General features: G+C 47.5%; 1 protein-coding gene across 1 annotated transcript in view; it reads left to right on the top strand.

Annotated features, from left to right (window-relative positions):
• LOC135254592 (zeta-sarcoglycan-like) overlaps positions 1 to 14,931 on the top strand; it is a 163,776-nt gene that overhangs the window by 84,396 nt on the left and 64,449 nt on the right. Inside the window, exon 2 of the mRNA XM_064334881.1 lies at positions 12,388 to 12,582. Coding sequence (XP_064190951.1) covers positions 12,388 to 12,582 — 195 coding nt within the window. The remainder of the gene's footprint in view (positions 1 to 12,387; positions 12,583 to 14,931) is intronic.

Here is a 14,931-nt window from a genome sequence, read left to right as displayed (position 1 = left end):
CGGTTTTTCCAGTGGAAACGAAGTCCTTGCTCCAAGAAGCAAGTCTTTCACGATAAACCTGGGCCGTGGGGTTTTTGAGCGTCTTTGAGAAGGTGAGGAGCGCACGGCGTCGGCCAGCATGTGGCGAAGGAGTGCAATCGCCCGGCCCAGCCCACCCTCCAGCTACGAGGGAGTCTGAATCGCGGAGCTTTTGTATCGCGGTGTGGCTCAGTGCGGTGTTCAGACACTTTGTGTGTGAGCGCGTGTAGCGTCTGCTACACCTGGAGGCTGAATCACAGCGTGATTGATGGCCCAGATGGGGACCTTCGGCCCTTTAGCCCAGCGGGAATCACATCCCTTTGTTTTCGCGTGTGCGGATGGTGTGAGTCATCGCTCCGAACCCCATTACGCAGTAATCACTGGGACTACATTTCCCACGATTCCTCCCACCGTTCCGCTTTTTAGGTCACGGGGAGCTGATTGCGAGAGCCGAGTGACACACCTCAGAGCGTGTCCCAGAAATAAGTACGCGCGGAAGCCTGCGCTTTCAATCTGACTTCTGGAAAGGCTTTTTTTTTTTCCTTATAGAAATGTGGGTTTTGACAGTTTGGTTTGGACATCGTTACTGGCAGGGCTCCGTGTTAGAGTAGATTAAAGTGAGCTGGAAAGCTGAACGCTGCATTACAGAGGGAGACCAGAGCAGCTCTGCTTTTGAGTTTTATTCCAAAGCCAAAGTATCATGACTCATCTCTTTTTTTCCCTAATTTTTTGAAAACATTTTCTTAATCCTTATTTATTAGTGTTCAGATGTGATTTTGTATCTTTATCTGTGTGTGTGTGTGTGTGTGTGTGTGTATGTGTGTATGTGTGTACATGTGTCTGTCTGTCTGTGTGCGTGCTTGTGTGTGTGTGTGTTTGCGTTAGACTGTGCAATTTGAAATTTAATGTTGACTTGCCTGCCTTTGCACCTTAAATGAGTTATTTGCAGTTATATTCCGTCTTTTCCTCCAGATGGTAATTTTGTTTATGAAAAGGCTGACATTAATGGCAAAGGGATTTCTGTGAATAATGTCTTACAATGGAGGCTGTTGTGCTGAACTTTTGAAGGTAATTTTGTTGCCATTGAAGTGAAAAGGTAAGGGGTAATTTTTTGCTGCTCAGGCTGGATACTGTATTCATTCTCCAGCATATTTCCTTAGGGAGGCAATCAAATGCGAGGGTAATTAACTTGTGATGTCACAACAAAGCGTGGACAGAAACAGTTTTTTTTAAAATTTATTTTAATTTTAGTTAGAAAGTAGGTGTTAAGCGATGTGTGCTAGGGGCCCTGATGCAAACTCAATAGTTTTCAGTACATCATCTATTTACAGTCCCCAAAGTCCTGTTGGACTGCGGACGAGGCACATGACTAAATGAAATCTTCTATGCTTGTCTTCTTGTGAACCTGTCGGTCCTCTTCTGTGCTGGGTCCGTCGTGTGCATGTCTGTAGCCTGGCTGTATTAGAGTTAATCTGGGCCTCCTGTAGAACAAGACGCATTTCTATGATGTTGGATTGGTCGACATTCTGTACTGTACATTGTAGGAATGTGGAGCTGTGCTGAATTGTGGCATAGTTACACCATTTCATTCTTTAACAGCCTTTCTCATAGAGAAAAATACACTGCATCACATTTTTAATGTAATATGTATTCACGCAGCCGTGTATTTACAGAAGCGGGTCAAGATTAAGTGCTTATTTTTAGGTCCCCATTCAAACCAGTGCCTTCCGGTACAAATCTGGCTGCACATACACAACGGCACAATGCCAGTGTATAATACCTAGAGTAAAAAAAAAAAGAAGAAGAAGCTTGTTTTCATGCTTTTCCGCCGCCTGGATTGAATGTTGAAGCCATGTGGGGAACCGCAGGCCGTTTGGGATTACCGTGAAAGGATCCGGCTTGTGTGCGGCTGTCGCGTTGTCCTGGGAATTCGGCTCTTTGATGGAGAGCTCGGTGGGCGTGTCTGAAACCCTCCCCACCACTTCCACAGGCCAGCATACTGCGTGAGAAATTGCTAGGAAAAAAAAATAGCTTTTGACCCAGTCCATCAGCTCTGGGATAACTCATCCATATTGATTTTATTATATATAAAAAAAGAAAAGATAAATAAATAATTTAACGAGCGTAACGAAGGGCGGACTGAAACCCACTCTTATCGGGATGTGGGTCCACGCTTGTTACGCGGTGTGTTCTGCCGTAGGAGGGCGGGTTCAGTCTCCAGGCAGGTATAGCGAGGGGGCACGCTGGGTCTTAGATGTCTGGTCTGAAAGTATAAATTGGGCTGTTATTCCGAAGGTGAGGTGCGGGAGAGGGTAAGTTTCCGCTCTCATTAGGGAGGCTCTAAATCTTTCAGAGCTGAAAATGAGTGCCGGGCTCGGTGTGATTCAGGTCACTTGTAAAACGTAATGGGGAAGTCCCACCTCTGCGGGTCACAAACCTGCCGAGTCGAAAACGGTGAGAATTGGAGAAACTGACGCGGAGGCGCGCCCCCGTTACTGTATTCATTTTCACCTTTTTAAAAAACATTTTTTTTTTTTTACGGGTCGCGGGAGATGACTGTGCGAAAGCGTGCCCGACATCGGGCGGCGCAGCGAAATGGCGTCCGTGACGACGGCTGGCAAATTTACAGACCTGGAGATCTGTGAAATTGCAAAAAAAAAACAACAACATGCGCTTTTAGGCATCGCGTTCACCACGTGAACATAAACCGAGCGAGGAAAGACACACGGCACGACTCTTGCATAATTTCATTCCTCTCGAGTTAATTTAAAAGCTTGCTGCGAATGTGCTGTCTTGCCCAAAGATCCGTGATCCAGAGACTGAAATAGAATTAAAGTTCAAGCGCTCGTCGAGGCTGGCTGCCTGTGTTGTGGTTTATCTCCTCCTTCATCCACTCATCGTGAAAAATGAAAACACCCTGTGTGAGTAATGAGGCGAGTAAAAGAGGTTGGAATTATAAGCGTGAGAGACCATTCGGCAGAATGCAGATTTTTGATTGGCTGTGGCCACACAGTAAAATGACCAGTGTTAATTCAGTGCACACAGTCCAGAGTCCAACTGGGGCCATATGTACTCAGTAAGAATTTTTTTAAACACTAGACATTTTTCTGTGCAGGTGGACCACTGAGGATGGTAATGTACTAGATTTAGCTGACTTGGCTAAAATCTGGCTGTATTAAAGTGGGTTGCAGGATTCTTTCATTATATTAGCGGAATGTTTGGATTGAATGCAGGAGATGTGGAAAAGCTGCCTTTTGAGGACGGAATCCTGGGTCAGTCGTTCCCATGGCGTTGAGCCAGATCCCCCCCCCCCCCAACGCAACACTGTCCCCATCGATTTGTCCTCTTTCAGATTAGAGCTCTGCCCGCCCTCCCCCCCCCACCCCATCTCTAAAGCGATTAGATCTGAACCCGGGCCCACCCCCCGCTCCCCTTGTCATCATTTGAAAATTTTTTTGGCCTTGGAGATGAAGGGTCCATTCAAGGTCATCAATACGTGGGCAGACTTAATTGCGGTTATGGACGTTGGATAGGATAAAGAGATTGGAGAAATACTGCCGTGCTGTGCCAAGTGGGTACAGGGCAGGCCTTGTCTGTAGAAATACTTGGAACGATTATTTACCACTCATTCAGGGCCGGGAATTGGAAATCCATACATCTGGCCTTTTCCAGAAAGGCGGAACTAAATCACCTGGTTTTTATACCGAAAGTGCAGGGTGTTTTTTCTGGCTGTCAGGTGTTTTATCTATCCGTTGTTGTTGAACTTTGACTTATATATATAAAAAAAAAAAAAACACATTTAATCGGAAGTTGAAAAGCTATTCTGGAAACTGTATCGCCTCTGTCTCTCCCTGGATTTTGTACATTTGGCACAGAGATCGTTGTTGTAGTCAGTCCCTGTTTATAAAGGCCGTTCAGCTTTTGAACAGGATGATGGCACTAGGTTTGTTTTTTGGTTGCCTGGTTGCAGCCAGCAGCACAAGCATACACTCAGTAGTCATAGTGGGAGAAAAAAGGGCATCGGAATACATACAGACCGTGCCAACACAGTAGACCAGTGGTATCCACAACCCTGTTCTGGGAGATCTACCGTCTTTTAGGTTTGTAACGCAACCCTAACAAAGCACACCACTTTCAAGAGCTAAAGATCTCATTGAGCTGCTTAGTTACTAGAATCAAGTGTGCCAAATTAGGGATGAACTGGGAACCACCACAGTAGACAATATGCATTCACTAGCAATCACACAACACATGGTACATATACAATATGTATTATACATTCAGTTGGTACTCCACATTCCATCGTATTGCCCTGAGGTCCTGCACAGTGCCCTTAACTCAGCTCTAACAGTGTTAATTCAGCTCTTAACACACAACTCTGGAACGTGGGACGCAATGTTGTCTGTTAGCAGTTGAATTACCACTGAACATTTCACTGCGTACAATGTCTCCTGGTCGAGGACGCCAGCGGTCTGTAGGAACCCAGCGTCCCGTGCCTCTGTTTTTGTGGAACGTTCGTGCGTTTTTGCACGGGTGCAGAGTGGAGAGTTCCGCAGCGGCGAGCGTAGCACGCGCAGCCCAGGGTCCTCGTGAGGCCCTCCCGTACGCGATGTTTGGGGCGACGAGGCGAGCGAGAGTTTCGATGTAAAATCCCCGGGATCCCCCCGCAGGGGGGTGGGAGTGGTGGAAGGGTGTCCCGGGTGGCTAATTTAGCCAAAGCTCCGACCTCCTGAACTGTTTGCCGGGGACCACCCCCCCCGCCGCGCTCGGGCTCCACAGCTCTAAATTACATTCTAATTAACTTCCACAGTTCTGGCTCCCAGTCAGCGCATACATTACGCTGGAAATAAGCCGGCACTGGGGCCTTCCTGAGGCCCAGGAGGATCACCTGAGCAAAAATAAGTACATACGTTTAAAAAAAAAAAATGGAACTCAGACCGAGCAATCTTGGCAGTGAGGACAATTGCTTCCCACGCCCTCCCCCACTTTCTCTAACATGTGGTGGGGGGGTGGGGGGGGGAACCTCTGAGTATAAAATGGTGATCATTTTCACGCCCAGGGTTTTGATTTAAGAGCTGGTGCCCCGGGAGTCATCGGGAGGGTGGCTGCATTTTTTTGGGGTGAGCAGGGGGGGCGCCTCGGTTTCCAGCATCCATTACGGGGAGCTCGCGTGTCAACTAAATCTCTTAAATTACGGCGCGCTTGATTGGGCCGGGGCTCTGCGCCGGGGGCGGGTCATCGCTCTGTCTGAGGGCCGCCGGCGCGGCCCAGCGTCCCTCTGCGCTCTGGCACACGTCTGGTCCGGGGCCGCGCTCCGCTGGGTCCTCTCCACTCAGCCAGAAGGGCAGTGAGGACCGCTGCCAAAAAAAGAGACTGAGCCAGCCCCCGCTATATCTCATCATAATAATAATGCTAATACTACTGCTACTATTACTACTACTACTGCTACTGCTGCTATATTACTACTATTACTACTGCTGCTGCTACTACTACTGCTATTATTGATACTACTACTGCTTCTACTACTACTACTGCTACCACTACTACTACTATTATTACTGTTACTATACTGTTACTGCTACTCCTACTGCTGCTGCTATTATTACTATACTACTACAACTCCTTCTACTGCTGCTGCTACTACTAATCCTACTACTACTAGGACTGCTACTACTACTACTACTACTACTACTACTACTACTAATCATTTATAAATTGTGCATTTCATCACAGGATTTCAAAGGAGAGTAAAGTAAAAGGGGGGGGGGGGGGGGCATTATGTCAACCACCACAAACATGCCGCCCCAACCTGGGTGCAGGACGGCAGCCATTCTGCGGCAGAAACACCGACACATCAGCTAAGATTCGTTTAGCGAAGAACACAGAGATGTAGACGTCCGACTGTGAAAGCCAGAATTTGACGTTTGGCCTCGGGGACGCTGGAGAATTACCTACACTTTGTGATAAGTGCCTTTAATGACTACAATGGCTGCCCTCCGCTAGCCCACCAGAACCGTCTCCAGCAGCAGCTACACTGGCCCAGGTGTCCGTACCCGTCCAAGTGCAACCCGGCCCTGTTTAGCTTCAGCCAGGCGGGGGAGCGAAGGCCGTGGTCGAGGCATTAGTCCGCTGGCCTCGGCTATTTCCCGTGGCTTGATTGTGTTTGGACTGCCAGTTTTTGGTTAAAAGGGATTTAGGGGGATTTCTAGCTGTGGCAGCTGAAAGACCGGGAGCCGGTTCAAATCCCAGAGTGCCGCCATTGCCGTGGGCGATGCCACTTAAGCCGACTCGATTCGGCAGAGAGCGTTTAACGGCATAAGCGCTCTGAGTGAGACCCCGGACGAAGAAGGCGCGAAACAGATGAAACAAGAACTAAACAGATGAAAGAAGAACATGAATAGGGAGAGGGGGGGGGGGGCTATTTGTCTGCTAGGTCAGTCAGTGTGACTACCCCGGGTGAAAACCTCATCTTCTCTCTCATTATGACTTGGGAAGTGTGTCCGGCTCTAGTTTCAAAAAGAGCGCTTTCAGGTGCTGTCGAATGGCACATCCTGCTAGCGTGCTTGCTTTCAAAATTCCGACCACGCAAGTACCAACGGTGGCTAGCAGCCCCGAACGGAAGTGCGGGATTGGACGCAGCACGAACCCCCACCCAGCTTTCGGTTGCCCCCGCCTCGCCGCACAAGGGGGGGGGGGGGGCTCCTCTGGTTCGACGGTTTGTCTGCTGTCGGGCGACCAATGGGATCGCTCCTCTGACGCACGTCTTCGCCGCTCGAGCACCGTGCTCCAGATGAGAACTCGTCCGCAGCCTCCTGATACTATGAGCGAGGACGTGGCTGGGATGAGGCCTAGCTTTCCCCAAAAAAAAAGAAAAACGGGCACCTTCACAACAGAGCCGACAGTTCTGCGCTCTACATGGATTTCACAGGTGGCAAAGCCGTGCAGAGATTTGCTTTCGCGGAGAGGCCGTGCCAGAACAGGGGTTCAGCGCCGCGATACCCGATCCAAATTACTTTTATGTCAGCGGAACGAATTTGTGAAACCCCCCTCCCCCCTCCCCCCCAATCCACCTGCCCTGCTGGCTGTATTTATGCATTGTGGCTGTAATTTCCTTTGCCAGCGCTTGTACTGCAGTGATCAATGCCTGTTATGAAACTACTCAATTGAAGCCGTTCGCGGGTCTCTCCTAAAATATGAGCGCGTCTGAGCGTGGCTTCCAAAACACCCTAAACACTTTCATCTCCCCGAACTGAATGAGAGACTGAAATTCTCCTTCTTTCTCCCTCTCCCATCTTCCCTGGCTTGTTTCTCCCCTCCAGGCTGACCTCTTCACCACCCAAATAATCCACCCTCTCTTCTGCACCTGTGAGAGTGCATCCCACGATTCACCTGATATTGGCACCACATCACAGGTGTTTAAACAGTGCCACCTGGACAATCCACATTTATCCACTGGTTGCAAAGGCTGATGGGCTCACAATGTATTGGCTGGGAGGACCTATCAGGGTTGCCAGACTTGGGGGGGTTATCCCCAAAGTAGCGGATTAATAAAGTTAATGAAATGAATGCAGGGATGTCTCTACATGGGTGTCTTGGTGGATTGCATGGGATGGAAGTCTCGGAAAACCGTTATGGAAGCGAATTGAGGATGGCGGGGGGGTTTTGAAGATTACAATGCTGGAGTAAATTCCCAGGCATCTGAAAGCAGCGGCTCTCGCGTGGAATCATGGGAGCTCGCGTGGCTCAGGCTTTAAGCGCTCTGGGATCCGTCTCTCCTCAGCGCGGGATTTCACTTTCGCGCGTTCGGCGGCGAGAGCCCGAACGGGCGACCGCCATCTGGCCGGGAAACCGAAACGGAGAACGGGCGAGGGGGCTCTTACGTACTCACCCGAATTACCGCAGCCGTGAACCCATATTAAAGGGGCTCTCTCACTGAGCGGGAACGCTGCACGGCGTTAGCGTTTGGTCGGAAACCCAGCTAGCGTCACGCAGCTCACAGTCCCTGCTGTGGTCTGGATGCGCGTCTTCCATACGACGATATCGAAATAGCAGACTACGCTTTCCCTGAGTCCGGATTTTTCGAGGATTTCGCCTTCAGCTCAGAGAGAGAGAGAGAGAGGGATAAAAATAAGACTCACTCCGGTTATGTATACGCGCGACAGAATCGGTGCTCAGACGAACGTAACATTGAGATACCGCTTCGGGCTGATGCAGGTTCAGTCTGTTGAAGCCTGTGGCCAAAAGAATTGTGTACATGTATTTCCAATCCTTTTCTTCCATTGAACTCATTTTCCAAATAGACGTATTTCCTGAAATAACCATGGCGAAGAATTGCTCTTTTCTTCTGTTACCCCCCCCCCCTCCCCCTTCTAAAAACAGAATAAGGTGCCCTTGACCGCGCGTTAGGCAAGCAGGTATCACGAGGCCCCGACTGTCTCCAAACGAAGAGCGGGGATGATTCATACGCCGTCCGCGCGGGAGGGCTTACGTAAGGGGGTGTGCGGGGGGGAGCCGTCAGTCAGGGCCGCTAAGTGACGCGCCTTCGCAGGAGCCGGTGCGCGCGGCTCCCTTTTTCCGTTAATGTCAACATTTAATTAACGCAAATCCGCGACGTCGCTCCGGCGCTGTTAAATCACTTTAACCGCCGAGGTGACCTTTAAAAGGGTATCGATTTGTTAATACAACTCGGAGTACATGTTGACATTCAGGAATGTCATATTGCGAAAATTAAAGCAGTATCGGTGAGGATTGATTGCCTGAAGACGTCCTGCCGCTGCCGAACTTGATTCCACCTGACAATCGAAGATGCTCCTTGTATAGTGGCGTATAGTTTGAAAGTACTGCATGTTATAAGACCCTCTTCAAGTTAAAGCCGCCGTCTTGAACAGTCAAAGCTCCTGGACAGATGAATGGAACACTTTAGTTCACACTAAATAAAGTCTGCACAGTGCAGTACGTAAGTAAGTGGACAGTGACAGTGAATACTAAGGTGAATTGTTTTGTTTTGGTTCTGTACTCCAGCACATTACATTTGAAAGGAAACCAAGGGAAGACACAACATGTGGTGCTGTCTATGGGTCGCAGACTTCAGGCAGTCATCATGCAAAGGATTCGCAACCGAGTGCTAATTTTAAGATTATGTATATTTATCCAATTATTTTTGTTCCCCTAAAATGGGGGGTGGTGGGCGAGCTGTGTGTGAAAAGTGCTGAAATTCCGACACAAATCTCCCAATGTGAATGTAAATAACCTCAAACCAAAGCTGTCAGTCTGCACTTTAACCTCATATTCATTGTTTCATTTATTTCAAATCTAATGTACTGGAGTACAGAGACAAACATCAAACAATTTTATCACTGTAGAAGCACTTACACACTGCACTGTATGTGAACGCTTAGAACAGGCCGACTGCTTTTTTTTTTTTTGACGATGTGATAACACAACCTGCGTTTTCAAAGAGCTGCATTTTGCTTTGAGTATTCTGAAGATGATTGCTTTCAGGGTTCACTGTTTGAAGGAGGCGCTCTGCACATCAGGTCAACCCCAGAGGTAATGAGTCCGAGGTCCCCAAAGTGCAATTTTTCTGTGATGAAATCGCTGCAAACCCCCCCCCCCCTCTAACCTGCTTCAGTTGCTCTCCTGTGATGCTGATAGAGGGAGAGGGAGGAGCAGAGAGGGCATCCTGCTGCCTGGGGGGGGGTCTTCAGGACCATGGACAGCAGCCTAACAGGCGTGCACAGCTGAGGTTGATTAATCAGTAATCAGCCCAGGCATTGCTCTGTGCGAGCTGTGTCTAAAGTTACACTGATCTGCTCTCTGAGGACACGTCATGCTTGTGTAGCGTTAGCATTATTGTTAGCGTTAGCTCTGGGCCTTCCTGATCAATCAGGTCACTTCGCAGATTACTCTTGACACGTTGTCCTGGACACGCTCTGTGATATTCCCCTTTGAAACGAGGGCTGAGTTGATTTTGACTGACGGACAGCTGGTTTCTGAAGGGGGGGGATTCGTGCCGAGCATAGCAAACGCTGAAACCGCCGGCACCTCCAGCCGCTGAGGCCAAACACCTGGTCGGCGGGAAACTGATTCCTACCTGCGTTCTGTTTAACGGCAGTTCGAAGACACAAATCACGGAAGCTGTTGGATACCCTTCAGTTACCTGGATTGGTATATTCTGATGCGGTCAGTATATAGCAATGGAGACCTCCAATCACAGAGCAGCATCCCTGGTTCCCAGGCTCAATGCGAAGGCGCATGTTTTGTGAATCATTTGTTTCTGTTACTTTCTGTTATGAAGCCCCCTTCCCTACCAGAAGGAGAAAGGAGAAAGTACACACTGTTCAACCCCAACCCTGTGTTTGGGTTTGAATATAAGCTATGTTAGAGCACAGTGAAGTTGTGGTGTGGTGTTCTCAAAGAGAATAATATCAAAGACGTGACTCATCCAAACTGCAGAGACCTTCAAAGGTTCCATCCTGCCCTTCAATGTGGTTTTATTTTCAGGGTTAGTCCTGCTAGAAGAGATATCAGGAGGGTAAACTCAGTTTAGAGTCATTTTCCAGGATGTGTATCTCAGGAGATAGTGAAACATTCATCTCCAACATTTTGCTAAATATGGCTGCCACATAACTCCAAAAACATGGCAATCGCTGACTGTGACAGTCCCAGATTGCTTGAGGAACCAGTATCTCCCAATGTACAATGCCCACAGACAGGGCCGTTTATTAATTTTATTTGGAATCTTCTGAGTGGATTTTCTAAAATCAGTCTGTCAATTTAAAATGGATTATGTGGCATGCCAGATTTTTTTTGAAGAAGATAAAATGTTTTTACAAATAATAATCCAGTCTTCTGAGACACCCACCTTCTTCAAATAACTCACCCACGCTGATGTGATTGGGAGAGTGTTGAAATTATAACCCATCAATTTGCTATGTGTGAATTTAAAAAATGGGCTTTCTATTCAGAGAGCGGTTGTAAAAGAAGCCACTCAACAGCTGAGCAGGCAAACGAGGCCGTCAGGGAACTCCACAAGCGCGAAGGGCCAAACAGAGCCTCGGAAACTAGCAAAGAAAGTGTAGCTTTCAGTAGAAAACTGAGCCTGTTCTTCTGGAACAGAGTAACACGGCACAACTAAATATATCCTTCAAAGTATTTAAGTGTCGTACAGTACGTGTGGACCGTGGAGGATTTACAGGGGCCCCTAAGCCTGTTAGAAGAAAGATGAATTTCGGCAGGTTAGGAGATGATGAATGAAATGTGATCAGAGACTTATAGAATTTGAAGACCTTGTTCCATTTTAACAGAGTATTACTGATAATATTACTGATACAAAGAGAGATACATTCCTGGTCAAATCCTGTATAAGAATGGGTTTGATTGTTATGTTATGTTATGGATTAGGTCACTCATTTGAAATAGGTTGCTAGAATGTTGGGTTCTTGGTATGAAACCACAACCCCATAGACCCACAGACTAAACTACTAACCTATTTAGGACTGGTTGCCTGAAAGGTGAATCTTCTGTTCTTTAACACATCCCCTGCTCAGCAGGGTTTTTTTTTTCCACATCTTACCTTGGCACGGAAGGTTCTGGAATGTTCAGTGTTTCTTCACCAAAAGAGTAGGTATTGCATATGTCATGTTCTGGGTGTTTATGTTGTTGTCTGCAAAGGGTAAATGCACGTTTTCGGGTGAATTTTTCCTTGAACGTGGAGCCGGGGAGCTTGTCAGTCTGTGATTGGCAGGGACTCGGGAAGGCGAGGATTCAAATCCGCTTCCTCATGTTTACAACACGAGAGAGGTCCTCGGGCCACAATAACGCCGACCTCTTCGGTCAGAGCTCGAATTGAACAGCTCGTTTCTCCAGCTGTTCAGTATATCAGGAAGAGCCTTGATCATCAGGGCCAGGACCTGTGAGTGGAAAACCTGTGAACGGTTTTTAGTCTGTGGTCCCGACATCATCTTCTGCTCTTATCAGCAAAATACACAACTGCTCTCTTTTTTTAGCATGAATTTACATTAAACCAAAGTCTCTAAAAATTACTGCATTCATATGATAATGACCAGTGATTAAATAAGCAAAATACGACATCCATATCAGGTACTATATTATCATAATCTCCTAGAAATAGCCTTTATTTTCATACCTCATTTGCATCGGTAAGAAACTGTTGCTCGGGGAAGCCGACAAGCAGAAAAACAAAACAAAGCAAAACAAAACAAAGCTAGAAGGAAGCCTCCGGAAAAATGGATGGGATAGGGCAATTCCACCTCCCCTTCTCCCCCCCCCCCCACCCCCCTGCCTCCTCTCTCAGTCTTGACTCTTTTGTGGATTAAATTGCTCTGCTCCCTCTGCCCTCTCCTGCAGATGACCCAGGAGCAGTACATGCTGGCGGCCCAGCCCAACCACCTGCAGCGGCCGGCCTGCGCTCAGGCCTACCCGGTGGGCATATACGGCTGGAGGAAGCGCTGCCTCTACTTCTTCGTCCTGCTGCTGCTGGTCACCATGATCGTCAACCTGGCCTTGACCATATGGATCCTCAAGGTCATGAACTTCACAGTGGTGAGTGCAGATGTCACCATGGTTACTGAGGTCACGGTCCACAACTTTACCATGATGTGTGCAATCATGGTTATGAAATTCACTGTGGCAACTGAGGTTATTGTCTATAACTTTACCGTGGTAACTGCACTCATGGTCCGCAACTTTATTGTGGGGCGTGCTGCCACAGTCATGAACTTTACCGTGGTAACGGTCATGAAATTCACCATGGCAACTGCAGTCATGTTCTCTCATCACTCATGGCAGCGATGTTCCTGGAGTCTCTAAGATTACAGTGGCAGATGCATAACAGAGCCTGAATAACTTTAATAAGACTCCAGCTATATTAAAGGAAATGCATGAATACAAATGTCACCCTGATGAGGAAGGTCCCTTTTTTATAATGATTGGCTGGGTTTCTTACATGAGAGTAGACAGCTTCCTGTTGTTAAAACATATGGAGGTGGGAAAAAAAAACCTGTTGGCAAGATTCAATCTGACCAGAGTGCCATTAAATTTCCATTAAATTTCAGGTCAGAAATGAGTCTTATCACTCATATTTTTATTTTATTCTTAAATGTATCTATTTTTTCTACATGTATTTCAGAGATGACCAAACTCACTCTGCAAAGAACGACTAAATCAAAAAAACAAAAAACAAAAAAAAAAACATCATAGACAAGTCATCTGAAATAAATTGCTTTCTGGTAATTTCATTGTTTGAAGTGCATTGAGTTCAGATTGAATTGAAGTGCCTTAGAATTTCCCAGTAGGCAGATCCAGGCAATATGTATGTAAAAGAATGTGATCACATGACCCGGCCTGTTACCCCGCTTTTCCATAAATAGCGGTTTGGACATGTGTCTAAAGTGGCAGGAAGGCGAATGCATCACACTTTCAACTTCAAGCCGGTCAGACCCATTCCCTGGAGAGACTACGCAGTCTCTGGCCTTCTGCCCGACTGTGCAGGGGAATTTTTAACACGTTCACCCCATGGCCATCTCCCAGTAGATCTTCCATGTTAGCAGCCATCGGTTAAAATCCCTCGTGTTTATTAATACCAGCGTTAGAAGCTCTTATTGCATCAGATCTGACCCAGAATCAGTCTATGCTGCAGGTTTGGCCGTAGATGAGAACAAAGCACAATCAGCAGATCAGAGAGGAATAAAGGAAATGTTTTAGTTAATGGCCCATCAGTGGATGCACACACACACACACACACACAGATAGCACATGCATTTCGTGACAACTTCATTTAATTTAGGAAATAACGTTCCAACCCAAAGATAAAGATTTGCATATGTTGATGCCACATGTCCGGTAGCACACACAGAGTGTAAAATACAAAGAGCAATGTGGATAATAACAGGCCCACTGTGAGAATAGCCAAAACACACACAAACAGTGGCAGCCAGCATTTCGCTGCTTACTCAAACCTTCTTTTCTTATTTGGGAAAATACGGACTCATTTGCAGAACCCACGAAAGATAAAAGGATAATTCATGTACCCATGTCGAGCACACGAAAGCATTGTTCGCTGCTATACACGACTGTAGGATAGCCATGTCAAGAGACGGAACGCTCGGCGGCGGGGGTTCCGCTCCTCGCTGCCTTCCCAACGCGGTCGTCTCCGGGGCGACGGACATGGCGCGTACGCCCTGAGTGACGGCTGTCTATTGCCTTGCGGCGCACACGAAAGCATTGTTGCTCTGATAGCATCAGGGCCCCGCCCCCCGTAGAGAGTTTTAATGAATGGAACGGCTCACCAGGTAGAAGAAGAGGAGGAGAAGCAGGTCATGTTTAAAGAGAAGCAAAAAATCCTTGGGCTGTACGAGGCCAGCGTCGATGCAGTGCTGGATGCTCTCCAAATTACAGGTAAAAGATGGACCGAGATGGGCTGTATGGCCTGTCCTCCGCATCAGATATTGTTGTGTTTTTATACGGGTTGGGCTAGGGAACTTAAAGCTGTCTTTAAATTAGAGACTAAATTTAGTCTTGAAGCAGTGCAAGCAGGTGGTTTGACATGCACTGGATTGAAAAGGATGGTGTGTCAGTGCTGTGGAACACTCCAGAATGAACAGGGTGCTGTGTCAGTGATGTGATGCACTCTAGAATGAACAAGATGCTTTGTCAGTGCTGTGGAACACTCTAGAATGAACAGGGGTGCTGTGTCAGTGATGTGGAATAATGAAACGGGTGCTGTGTCAGTACTGTGAGACACTGCAATGAACCGGGCACTGTCAGTGCTCCGGAACACACTAGAATGGACAGGGTGCTGTCAGTGCTGTGAAGTAATGAGAAGAAGGGTGCGTCTGTGAGCCTGAACAGTGATGGAGAATTCTCCCTTCAAATCCACCCTCCTTCTGTATG

This window comes from Anguilla rostrata, chromosome 5 (assembly GCF_018555375.3).
Source record: "Anguilla rostrata isolate EN2019 chromosome 5, ASM1855537v3, whole genome shotgun sequence".
NCBI lineage: Eukaryota > Metazoa > Chordata > Actinopteri > Anguilliformes > Anguillidae > Anguilla > Anguilla rostrata.
This window is presented reverse-complemented; position numbering and strand designations above follow the sequence as displayed.